Source organism: Papio anubis, chromosome 3 (genome assembly GCF_008728515.1).
Source record: "Papio anubis isolate 15944 chromosome 3, Panubis1.0, whole genome shotgun sequence".
Taxonomy (NCBI): Eukaryota; Metazoa; Chordata; class Mammalia; order Primates; family Cercopithecidae; genus Papio; species Papio anubis.
Genome location: NC_044978.1, coordinates 99537622 through 99550018, shown reverse-complemented (window position 1 = coordinate 99550018; position 12397 = coordinate 99537622). Strand labels below are relative to the sequence as shown.

Below are 12397 nucleotides of genomic sequence, written 5' to 3'. Positions count from 1 at the left end.
AATCCAAAATAGTGATTGTTTTAAAATAATGTGATACTGGGGTAAATGACAGGGCTAAAAGATGAACACTAAGAGTAAAGTTCATGTATCAGCATTTCAGTTCAGTTCCTGGAGTGGACATGTCAAGCAGGGTCAGCGGAGCCCAGGAGAGACAAGCAGGGCAGTGTAAATGGGAGCCCCACTTCTAAGCATATGCCTGGGGGCAGCAGGGCAGGTAGAGGGAAAAAGATGGAGAAGCCCACTCACTACTTTGCCCCCCGCAAGTGGACTAAAGACCCTGGCTTCACATGTTAAATGATTCACACTTCTTGTACACCTCTGACATCACTCCATTATACCTCTCTGTTATCATGGGTTATTTATTACTCATGAGTTCAGTGCTTTTGATCTTCTCTCTTTAAAAAAAAAAAAAAAAAAAAAACTTTACAGGAGTCCCAGAATTAACCATATAGTCAGCTAAAACTAAATTGTCTAAACCAACACCAATCCAATAATGGTTACAAAATCACATCATATCCAGCAGATAATAAAAGCTGAATTTTCATAATTCCATCTGGTGGATCCCTTTGCAACTTAAAGAAAAAAAAAAAATGTTGGATAGACACTTAAAAATAGGGTTGTTGTTGTTTTTTCCTGGTTGAGTTTATTTTACAGCCAGTTTTTCCTTAAAGGTATTTAAAAGCTGATACAAACTTGACATGCAAATACTTCTACCCAGCCTTTGAAAATTACTTAATAAATGCCAACAGACAGAGTCCTCTGGAATAGACAAAGATGAGTAAGCCAGAGTCGTGCTCTCAAGACACCCAAAAGCTAGTAGGGGCAGATAAAAACATGTACACAACTTGCAAGAACCCAAGGCAGCAAGATGTGTGCGTAAACATGCCACAATATACACAATAAAGCTCCCCAAAAAAGGAGAAAGAGAAAGCTAAGCTCAAGATCAAAGAACTACACCAGCATACAATCCAAATAAACCATTAAAATCCATTAATGAATTAAATAAGTCAAAAGAGAAAGTTAAGACACAATGAATGCTAATAAAACTTAGTAAGGCATAGAAGTCCAGATTCTAACTCTGGTTCTGCTGAAAACTAGCTGTGATATTAAACCATTACTCCTTCCAAACCTAGGTTTCTCCATCTACAAACGGGAAACGGCACCTCCTCTGCCTGTTTAACGGGCTGCTGTGAGGATGAAATCGGCTCACAAAATCTTCACTTCCCAGTAACTTTAGCTCCCAGCTTCCCTCCCACACCAGAATCTCCTCATAAGCAGTTATTCAACTTCTTCCTGAGCACTTCCAGTAAGGGGAACTTCATTATTTCTCAATATCGATTACTACATCTGGGACAGCACTGATTCTTACAAATGTTCTTGCTTAGTGAAACCAAGATCAGTCTCTCAGAAATTTCTATCCTATGGTCTTACACAGAAAAACAACAGAAAACTGGAAAAGCCTAAGAAAGTAACATGTAATGAAAACATGAAACACAAAACCAATGCACCGGTGTGAGAGCTCACCAGCACTTGGGAGGCCAAGGCCGGAGAAGCGCTTAAGCCCAGGAGTTTGAGACCAAATACGGCAACACAGTGAGACTTCCTCTCTTAAAAAAAAAAATAAACAAAAATTAGCCGGGCGTGTTAGCACACGCCTGCAGTCCCAGCCACTCAGGAGGCTGAGGTGGGAGGATCAATTAGAGTTTGCAGTGAGCCAAGATGGCGCCACCGCACTCCAGCCTGGGCGACAGAGCAAGACCCTGTCTCAACAAAGGAAAAGGAAAAGGAAAAGGAAAAGGAAAGGAACAGAACGGAAAGGAAAAAGGAACAGAAAGGAGAAAGGAACGGAAAGGAAAGAAGAAATGAAAGGAACGGAAAGGAAAAAGGAACGGAAAGGAGAAAAGGAGAAAAGGAGAGAGGAGAGAGGAGAGAGGAGGGAGGAAAGGAAAGGAAAGGTCAGAGATAAATCACTCTTAACCAAGAAATTTTAGGGAAGGCTTCACAGAGAGTAGGTATCTGCTGGTTCTCCAAGGTGGGAAGAGTTGATCCGTGGCTTCAAACTCTAGGTCTTTTTCTTTGAAAAGGTCTTCTGTTAGGGAGAAACTGGCAAGAGAGCACAAGGCCTGTCCCAAAGGGTTCTTGAAGCACATTCTTTTTTGCAGATGAGCACATCCCTTTAGCATATGAGCCAAGAAAGCGGTGGCCAAAAAGCCTGGAGGTGAGCTGGAGCCAGATCAGGAGAAACCTGAACATCACTCTCCTAAAAAGGCTGGACTGAAATGAGTGCAGGCAACTCACCGAAGACTTCTGACAAGATGGCAGAATTCAACGTTTGGGAAGATTAGTTACGTGGAGATGGCTTGGGTGGGAGTGGGGGTTTGAGTGCCACACTGGCCAGGATTCAGGGAGCAGATACTGGAAATGACGCGAAAGCCCACGACTGGGAGAGAGAAGAAATGTTAAAACGCTGCCAAGTGACTAAGGACTGATTCTATTAACAGATTAAAAAGTTAATTTATAGTATCTATTCAGTGAAGGACAAAATACAGGATTCTGTTTTACTTATAAATGTAGTTTTGACATCCCACACCGCTGCAGGACGCTGTACTGCCGGAGACTAATTCCTCTGCGTTCCTAAAGAGTACTTCCTGCTAGCCAAAGCACGTTTTAAAAAAGTGAGAGTCATGGTTCATAATCCATATTTATTTGGCAAGAAGCACAGGCAGTGCCAAGTTGAATTTGGGTAAGCAGTTTGGGATAAGCTATTTCAACAATGAAATGGCCGATGTGATGATCCTTAGGGAATACAAAAAGCCTCCTAGCAGCCATCTGTTAAAAACTTTTTGGTAGGGATGAGTCTTTCCAGCTACTCTAAGACACATCTGATCAATAAAACGCCCATCCCTGAGCAGCACCTTGGTCCTCCGGAGATCAGCGTTTACAGCGGGCTCCTCTTGGACTCTCCCTCTCCCTTTCCCTAAAGGAGCGGGCAGGACCAGGCCTCACCGGAAAACAGCGCAGCCGACCGCCCTCCACCCCGGGAGCAGGGGCCGGGCTCCCCTCCCCCAGCAGAGGCGGCGGAGGGCGGCGCTCTCAGAGGCCTGGAGCCTGGTACCCGGCGCAGCCGGCCCCGCAGCCTCGCCCGCCCCATCCCCCGCCGCCCCGGCCCGGCCCGCTCACCTCGACCCGGGCCGGCTCCGGGCCCTGCACGGCCACCGGCTGCTGCTGCTGCTGCTGCAGCTGCTGGGCAAGCGCCGGCGATACTTTGTTCCGGTGGCTAAGGTCTTCATCGGGGCCGGCCCGGACCGCAGCCGGGGCCCACAGCAGTGGAATCAGAAAGAGCAGAAGCAGCTGAGGCGCCGATGCGCGGCCGTTCCCTGGGGCCGCGGCCGCCATCCCGCCCGCCGGGCCGGCCGCGCACGGGCACCGCAAGAGGAAGTGCGGCGACAGGAAGCCTCGACCCCGAACAGCCTCCGCGGCGCGTCCTCACGACTCGCCGCCGCCGCCGCTTAGAGAGCAGTCAGCACCATCCGGGAAGTGCAAGCGGCGGGAGTAAGGTGAGGGGCAGGCCCCAGTCCTCTCAGGCGGCGGCTACACTGGAGTCAACCAACCGACTCCGCGCTACCCAGCCCCGGCTCCTCTCGGCCCCGTCCCTGCCCGCGACGGCCTCCCATTGGCCCGGGGTCCGCCTCGGCGTCGTGACGTCCTCGGCCAGGTTGAGGAGCGGCGCGCGCCCTCCTCCCATTGGACCCGGCGCTCCCGGCAGGTACCCGGCACCGCGTGTCCTTCCTCTGCTCGCATCCTACCCGCGCCGCGTCCCGGCCCTCCTTTCTCTGCCTCACCGTCCCAGGACGGCGGGGCTCTTCGCGTCTGCTTCGTCCTGAGCCTTCCGCCGTCATGTCCGCACCCGCTGTTCCCTGCGCTTAGTCTCTCTTAGAGGTCAAATTAGCGCGAGCGCCTCTGGTTACGTGGCGCTTGCTCGCAGGCACCGCCACGCCCAGCTCTGTTCCGCTCTCCCTTGCCGAGCCTCTGTGCCACCCTCCATGCGCCCACCTACCGCCAAAAACGTTCTTAGGAGCTCAAAACGCTATTTTTTTTTAAGTTCTGAAATGGGATTTGGAAATAACATGACATTTTTCAAGCCTTGTTTTAAGATACTGCCTATAATTATCCCAGACCAAAAATGGCTAACGTTGCCCTCGTCCAGTATGGCCTTGACGTTGTGGGTGCATCTTGTTTTGTGTTACTCCTTAGACCTTTTAAAAATGCTGGGCTTTTGAAATGGACTGTTTAAGACTTTTGCAGGATGGAGCTTTGGGTGAGCAAGACTAGAAGACAAGAAAGGATGGTTGGTTAGGCTTGAGAATATTTTTACGTCTTCCCAAAAGAAAAGTGAGCTACCATAAGTTTGACTGAGACCGAGTCCCTAATAAAAATCGGTAGTGCTAACCATGTGCCAGGCACTAATCTAATATTACACATATTTACATACAGTAAACCTGTACTCAGTAAAGAGCTAAGGAAGTTTATCACTAACTGAAACAAAAAATTAATTTACCAAAACAATCTGTGGGAAAGTGGGCGAACCTACTTTGAGTTCACCGAAGATACCGTGTTTGTCATAGGATAGTAAAATTTCCGTCTATGTCTTTTTGTTTTGTTTTTCGGGTTGTTTTTGTTTTTGAGACGGAGTTTCACTCTTGTTGTCCAGGATGGAGTGCAATGGCGCCATCTCGGCTCCCTGTAACCTCCGCCTCCCTGCAACCTCCGCCTCCCAGGTACAAACGATTCTCCTGCCTCAGCTTCCCGAGTAGCTGGGATTACAGGCATGGTCCACCATGCCTGGCTAATTTTGTATTTTTAGTAGAGATGAGGTTTCTCCATGTTGGTCAGGCTGGTCTCGAACTCCCGACCTCAGGTGATGCGCCCACCTTCTCCTCTCAAAGTGTTGGGATTACAGGTGTGCGCTTCCGGTCTCCGTCCATGTTGCTCTGTCCGCAGTTCCCCTTGTAAACTGCTACTCATACTTCCAAAACCTATTCAGGCCTCCACTCTCAGAAGTTTTCCCTAACACCTGCCCTTACAGAATTTGTCACTTGTTCCTTCATGTTATAGCTTTATGCATGCTTCTATTATTGTGTAAGTAGGATGCCGCCACACAGTTTGGGGGTGTGTTAAAAGAAAATTAACAAGTTAGGCAAATTAACAGCGTTTAATCAAGCAAAGAACCCAAAGAATGATTTGCAAATCAAAAAGACCCCAAACCAAAGTAAGTTCAGAGAGGCTCCAGTCCTGCCGAGTGGTCAGAAAAAATAAAGTGACTTACAGAAAACATAATTGAGGGACCAAAACAGCTGGATTGGTTATAGCTGGGGTTTGCCTTATTTGAACACGGTTTGAACAGTTGGACACTTGTGATCGGCCAAAACTCTGTGATTGGTACAAGAATAGGTTACAGTCTGTTTACACACCCAGTTAGGCTACAGTTCACTAAGTATGGGGAAACATTTAGGTTGAACTTAAAATATGTAAGGAGGCAGCTTTACACTAAATTTAACAGATGCAACTATCATCCCTGGAGTGCAAATGTTTGAGCTTTCATAAGCCAGTAATAACATAAAACCCAGAAGCCCAAACTTCTTCAACTACCTCCCTTTAATCATACAGGAATTGCTGTGCTTAAAAGGGGCCTGAAAGGGTGGCTTGAGGTCCCAAGGAAGGGACCTGAAGGGAGCAGCTTAGACTAAAGACAGAGCCAGCAGGGTGAATGTAGCAAAACTGGCTGTGTGTCCCTCATTGCTGAAAGCTGCTTTGTTTATTTTGTAGGATGGGCTGCCCACACTCCAGGGTTGTCTCAGGAAGGACTCCTGGCCAAATTCAGTCATCTCAACATATGAGGCAGTGAGGACTTCTGGGCTACAGCTGCAGGATGCTGAAGCACTAGCTCCTGAGTGTGCAGTGGCTCAGGGGCAAGGCAGCAAAGCTATTTGGCAGAAGATGTAACATAAATGGAGATAAAGCATTGGCGAACTGGCACAGTGGTGTCAGCAAAGCATCAGAGTCTTACTCTGGGCCAGAGTAAGACCTTTCTAGCCTGCCCCAGTGTCACCCTGATCCAAGGGCCCTCAGGTGCTGCCAGGCTCGGCTCTAGGTGTCTGATTCTCATGGGATTTATTTCTGTTTCCACACACATCTACCTCCTGGGGTCAGTGCTCAGGCATGCTAAATCAAGGCTGATTCTAGTTTTCACCACTTGAGGGTTTAGAGCCATCATCCTTCTAGTCCTCATTGGTGACTAACTCCCTTAAAAAAAAAAAATTTAAAAACCGTAGGAGCTTTCCTGATACCTTTCTTGAAGAACAACTGAAGCTACTTATTTGACCCCCTACCCAATAAGGATGTGGGTGGCTCAACAATTCCAAGATGATTTTTTTTTTATCATAGCCTACACTGATATAGTCTTACTAAAATGTAACCACTGTCAGGCATCCTATGGAAAGAAACACTACTACATGTGCATTACATTGTATTTTATTTTATTTATGTATATATTTTTGAGGTAGAGTCTCGCTCTGTTGCCCAGGCTGGAGTGCAGTGGCGTGATCTCAGCTCACTGCAGCCTCTGCCTCCTGGGTCCAAGCAATTCTCCTGCCTCAGCCTCCTGAGTAGCTAGGATTACAGGCGTGTGGTACCAGGCCTGGCTAATTTTTTGTATTTTTAGTGGAGATGGGTTCACTGTGTTAGCCAGGATGGTCTTGATCTCCTGACTTCATGATCTGCCCGCCTTGGCCTCCCAAAAGTGCTGGGATTATAGGTGTGAGCCACTGCACCCATCCTATATTTTATTTTTTATTTATTTATGTAGAGATGGAGTCTCGCTCTGTAGCCCAGGCTGGAGTGCAGTGGCACAATCTCGGCTCACTGCAACCTCCACCTCCCAGGTTCAAGTGATTCTCCTGCCTCAGCCTCCAAAGTAGCTGAGACTAAAGGCACCCGCCACCATGCCTGGCTAATTTTTGTATTTTTAGTAGAGACGGGGTTTCACCATGTTGGCAAGGCAGGTCTCAAACTCCTGACCTCAAGTGATCCACCCACCTCGGCCTCCCAAAGTGCTGGGATTGCAGGTGTGAGCCACTGCGCTGGGTCTACACTGTATTTTAATGTCTTTTTTCCAAAATCCTTACTAGGCCTTAAGCTTCTAGATGGTAAGGTTATGCCTTTTATCTTTATATTCCTAGCACCCGGTAGATTATATAAGAAGGTAATAGGAATAGTTAGTAAAGTAGTAGTAAAACTTTATTGAATGCTATTCTGATCCAGTCAGAGCACTAAGTGTGTTACATGAATTATTTCTGTCATCATTTTTGCAAATGAGAAATTTGAGACTTAGGTCAAGGAACTTTCCCCAAATTACACAGCTAGTAAGTAGCAGAATTATGCCTCATATCTGTTTGTTGAATTCACCTATGCTCCACTTACTGAAAATCTACTTTATGAAAATTTAAACATATAAGACCAGCCAATTAATTAACGGTGAACATTTTTGTTAACTGTTAGGGAACGCTGTTTCTCCACTCTAGGGTTCTATGAAAAGGACTATTTCCTGCCGGGTGTGGTGGCTCATGCCTGTAATCCCAGCACTTTGGGAGGCTGAGGCGGGCAGATCACGAGGTCAGGAGTTTGAGACCGGCCTAGCCAATATGGTGAAACCTCGTGTCTACTAAAAATGCAAAAGTTAGCCAGGCATAGTGGTGTGTGCCTATAGTCCCAGCTACTTGGGAGGCGGAGGCAGAAGAATCGCTTGAACCCGGGAGATGGAAGTTGCAGTGAGCCAAGACCACGCCACTGCACTCTTGCCTGGGTGACAGAGAGAAGCTCTGTCTCAGAAAAAAAAAAAAAGAAAAAAAGAAAAGGACTATTTCCTGGCCTCTCTCAGTGCCTTCATCATTCCCCTCTGATGATGTAGAGTCCATCTAAGCAGTGTAACTGAGCATATTGGGCTCAGCTCCATTGCCTTCTTCCTCTGGGGAGACGGACACCTAAAGGAAAAGCATTATCTGCTGTTCTCTGCGGGGCTTGCCCCCAGCCCAGTGCTGCATGTGACTGGGTGGGAACAGCTCTTGATTCTGGACTTCAGTATTAGCCCAGCCCACCTGGCCACCAGACTTAAAATTATTCCTTCCAACCCGGCCTCCTGTCTGTGTCACTCTCTGTTTTCATCCTCAATGTTTCAGAAATAGGGAGAAGTGAGCTATTTCCTTAACTCTTTTGGAGAACCCTCCTTCCCCATAATCAGCAAAGGGCAGATTAAAGTTTTTTGCCTTAAATAGTCCACAGAGCAAAGGTTGGTTAGAGAAGCCAGGGCAGGGAGATATAAGGAAAGAGGAAAAGCAGAAACCAGAAACTTCACGCTAAGAGTCAACTGAAGATCATTCAAATTTAAAGCACTCAGGCTGGGCACGGTGGCTCACACCTATGATCCCAGCACTTTGGGAGGCTGAGGCAGGTGTATCACCTGAGGTCAGGAGTTCGAGACCAGCCTGACCAATATGGTGAAACCCTATCTCTACTAAACATACAAAAATTAGCCGGGTGTGGTGGCATGCGCCTATGGTCCCCACTACTTGGGAGGCTGAGGCAAGAGATGGCTTGAACCCGGGAGGTGAAGGTTGCAGTGAGTTGAGATCATACCACTGCATTCCAGCCTGGGCAACAGAGCAAGACTCTGTCTCAAAAAAAAAAAAAAAAAAAATTAAAGCACTCAGCAAATGTAAGTGAATGACGAATAGCAATTTGCAACTTGCTTGACCTTCTCAACTCTTTAAAGCACATGAAACAAACCACACTGCTACCCATCAGCTTGCTAAATCCCTTTAAATGATGGGGACCATTGTGTGGGAACTCTGCTGGTGCAGGGGAAAGGGAGGGCAACCCTTTCCCTACATTCTTGAGTTTTCCTAGGTTTCCACAAGCAGGCTGAAAATTCCAAAAAGAATGCTAAATACATGCTCCAGGTTCATTTATCCAACTGTTTACTTGCATCTCCTTCTGGATGTTTCACAGGCATTTCCAACAGAGCAAGGGCAAAACAGGTCTTTTGATCTCCCTCCAAACACCTGTTCCTCCTTCAGGCTTTCCATCTCAGTAAATGGAACCAACACCCACCATGTTAGATTACGTTCATTCCCCCATACCCCACATCCAATCCACCAGCAAATTTTATCTCTAATTCTAAAATCTATTTGAATCTGTTCACCTCTGTCTCCACTGTTACCACCTTGTACAAACCAGGTGTCATTTCTCACCCAGGCCATTAAATGGCATCCTAATTGGTCTTCCTGCCTCTGCCAATCTAGAATCTAACCAGCAGCCAGAATGAGCTTTCAAAATTAAAATAATTTCATTCCACTGCTTAAAAGTAATGACTTCTAAATGGACAGAGAATAAAGTCCAAAGCCCCTATCTCTGAATGAAAGTTTAATGTGAGCTAAGCCGGGTGCGTTGGCTCACACCTGTAATCCCAGCACTTTGGGAGGCTGAGGCAGGTGGATCACCTGAGGTCAGGAGTTCGAAACCTGCTTGGCCAACATGGCAAAACCCCATCTCTACTAAAAATAAAAAAATCAGCTGGGCATGGTGGCAGGCACCTGTAATCCCGGCTACTCAGGAGGCTGATGCAGGAGAATCGCTTGAACCCAGGAGGCAAAGGTTTCAGTGAGCCAAGATTGCACCATTGCACTCCAGCCTGGGTGACAAGAGCAAAACTCTGTCTAAAAAAAAAAAAAAAGAAAAGAAAGTTTAATGTGAGCTACCCCTGCCTCCCTGTGTGACCTCGTCTCTTGGCTTTCTCCACCTCATGTGCCATGCCCAACCAAGAGCTTCTTTCCACCTCAGACTCTTTATACTTCTTCTGCTTTTCTCATCTGAGAACATTCTTTTTTTAAGATCTTCCGGTCATTTAGGTTAAAGTTCACTTCCTCAAGAGCAGCCTTCCCAGACCACCCATCTAAAATACACTCTTCCATTCACCCTTGTCACTCTGTCTCATTGTTGGTTCTTTTTAAGTTTGGGAATTTTTGAAAGTTTTTTCGTAGCACTTATCACTGCCTGAAATTATCTTTTTTTTTTTTTTTTTTTGAGACAGAGTCTTGCTCTGTTGCCCAGGCTGGAGTGCAGTGGTACGATCTTGGCTCAATGCAACCTCTTCCTCCTGGGTTCAAGTGATTCTTCTGCCTCAGCCTCCTGAGTAGCTGGGACTACAGGCGTATGCCACCACTCCCGGCTAATTTTTGTATTTTTAATAGAGACAGGGTTTTGCCGTGTTGGCCAGGCTGGTCTCAAACTCTTGACCTCAAGTGATCTGCCCATCTTGGCCTCCCAAAGTACTAGGATTAAAGTTGTGAGCCACCATGCCTGGCCATCCTGATTATCTACTTGTTTACTTCTTTTTTTGTTTTGTTTTGTTTTTTCAAGACAGTCTCACTCTGTAGCCCAGGCTGGAGTGCAGGGCCGTGATCTCCACTCACTGCAACCTCCGCCTCCCAAGTCCTGGTTCAAGCAGTTCTCCTCCCTCAACCTCCTCGAATAGCTGGGATTACAGGCATGCACCACCATGCCCAGCTATCTTATATTTTTAGTAGAGATGGGGTTTCACAGTGTTGGCCAGGATGGTCTTGAACTCCTGGCCCCAAGTGACGCGCCAGCCTTGGCCTCCCAAAGTGCTGGCATTACATGTGAGCCACCATGCCCGGCCTGCTTTTTGTTTTTTGAGACAGGGTGGCGTTCTGTCACCCAGGCTAGAGTGCAATGGTGTGATCTCGGCTTACCGCAACCTCTGCCTGCTGGGTTCAAGCAATTCTCATGCCTCAGCTTCCCAAGTAGCTGGAATTACAGGCATGTGCCACCATGCCCAGTTTTTTTTTTTTTAGTATTTTTAGTGAAGACAAGATTTCACCATACTGGCCAGGCTGGTTTTGAACTCTTGACCTCAAATGATCCACCCTCCTTGGCCTCCTAAAGTGCTGGGATTGGTCGGGCGCGGTGGCTCAAGCCTGTAATCCCAGCACTTTGGGAGGCCGAGACGGGCGGATCATGAGGTCAGGAGATCGAGACCATCCTGGCTAACACGGTGAAACCCCGTCTCTACTAAAAAATACAAAAATCTAGGCGGGCGAGGTGGCGAGCGCCTGTAGTCCCAGCTACTCGGGAGGCTGAGGCAGGAGAATGGCGTAAACTCGGGAGGCGGAGCTTGCAGTGAGCTGAGATCCGGCCACTGCAGTCCAGCCTGGGCAACAGAGCGAGACTCCATCTCAAAAAAAAAAAAAAAAAAAGTGCTGGGATTACAGGTGTGAGCCAGCATGCCCGGCCTTTGTTTACTTCTTATATTTATTATCTGTATTGGCAACTAAAACGTAAGTGTCATTGGGGTTGGCATCTTGTCTAAAGAGTGCCTGGCAGTAGAAAACACTCATACATGAATGAATAATTAGTTAAATGAAATTCTGACAACAAAAAGACAAAGGCAAATCTAGACACAGACATAGTCTGGCTCAAAAATACAGATTTCTGATCTGTCACAGCTTCATCTTTGAAAGTCAGCCTCATTCCATACCATTCCATACCCACTCCTTCCTCCCAAAAGGCCTGAGCAGTTTCGAAGTGGCTTCTGCGCCTTCTTTGCCCTTGGCCTGCCTCTGAGAGACAGTTCATCTGACTTTCTGCTCACTTCCTAGCGACCTTGAGTTCATTTACAGCCAAAGACAATAATGGGTCTGTAACTCACCAAGAATCCTTCAACCCAGGGCACTCCACCTCCCCCAATTATTGCCAAGTCTGGTTTAGGTCTGACAGCAACTGAGGCTCCACCCTCCATCCCTTCCATCTTCTCCATCCTCCCCCAGGTTAGGGGAAATCCTCTCTCCATTGTCAAGTCAAAGTGTGAAGTTTGATGAAGCTACTCAGGGCAGAGAGGTGGTTGGAAATTAGGTGGGGGTGATACTCTTTCGTCAAATTAAGGCTTGGATATTACCAAGAAGTAGGATCAAAATTACATCAGCCAGAGAAATATAAATCCATTAGACTAGATGAGGATCTTTAAAATGAGAAAAAGTTGCAGCCATGGAGTAGAAGACCCTCTCATTCCCTCTTCCCAAACCTTGAGAGTAGAACTTCACCGCCATGAAAAGTCTATGGATGCTGAGACCTGTGCACCCCTTCTCCCTGAGGCAGGCCTACAGAATTGGGCATGAAACGGCAAAGGATGGCCTCTGCTTCCACCACCATCAGAAATGTTACATTTTCACCAGCGCACCATAATATAGCAGTATCTCATTGTGAGGTATCACCTGGAGTTCTTCATCTCATGACCAAGAAAATTAAGGAGCGTAGATGCAAAGGG

General features: G+C 47.1%; 1 protein-coding gene across 3 annotated transcripts in view; it reads right to left on the bottom strand.

Moving 5' to 3' along the window:
• The window catches only part of TMEM165 (transmembrane protein 165), a 31349-nt gene extending 27419 nt beyond the window's left edge, over nucleotides 1-3930 (bottom strand). For 2 of the 3 annotated variants that reach the window (XM_021938615.2, XM_021938614.2), the window contains exon 1: nucleotides 3181-3930. Coding sequence is in view for 2 of the 3 variants with exons in the window: in XM_021938614.2 (XP_021794306.1) it covers nucleotides 3181-3396 (216 nt within the window). In the remaining variant the exon portion in view is untranslated. The remainder of the gene's footprint in view (nucleotides 1-3180) is intronic. The other variant, XM_009207074.3, reaches the window with a different exon arrangement.
• Between the last annotated feature and the right edge of the window lie 8467 nt (nucleotides 3931-12397).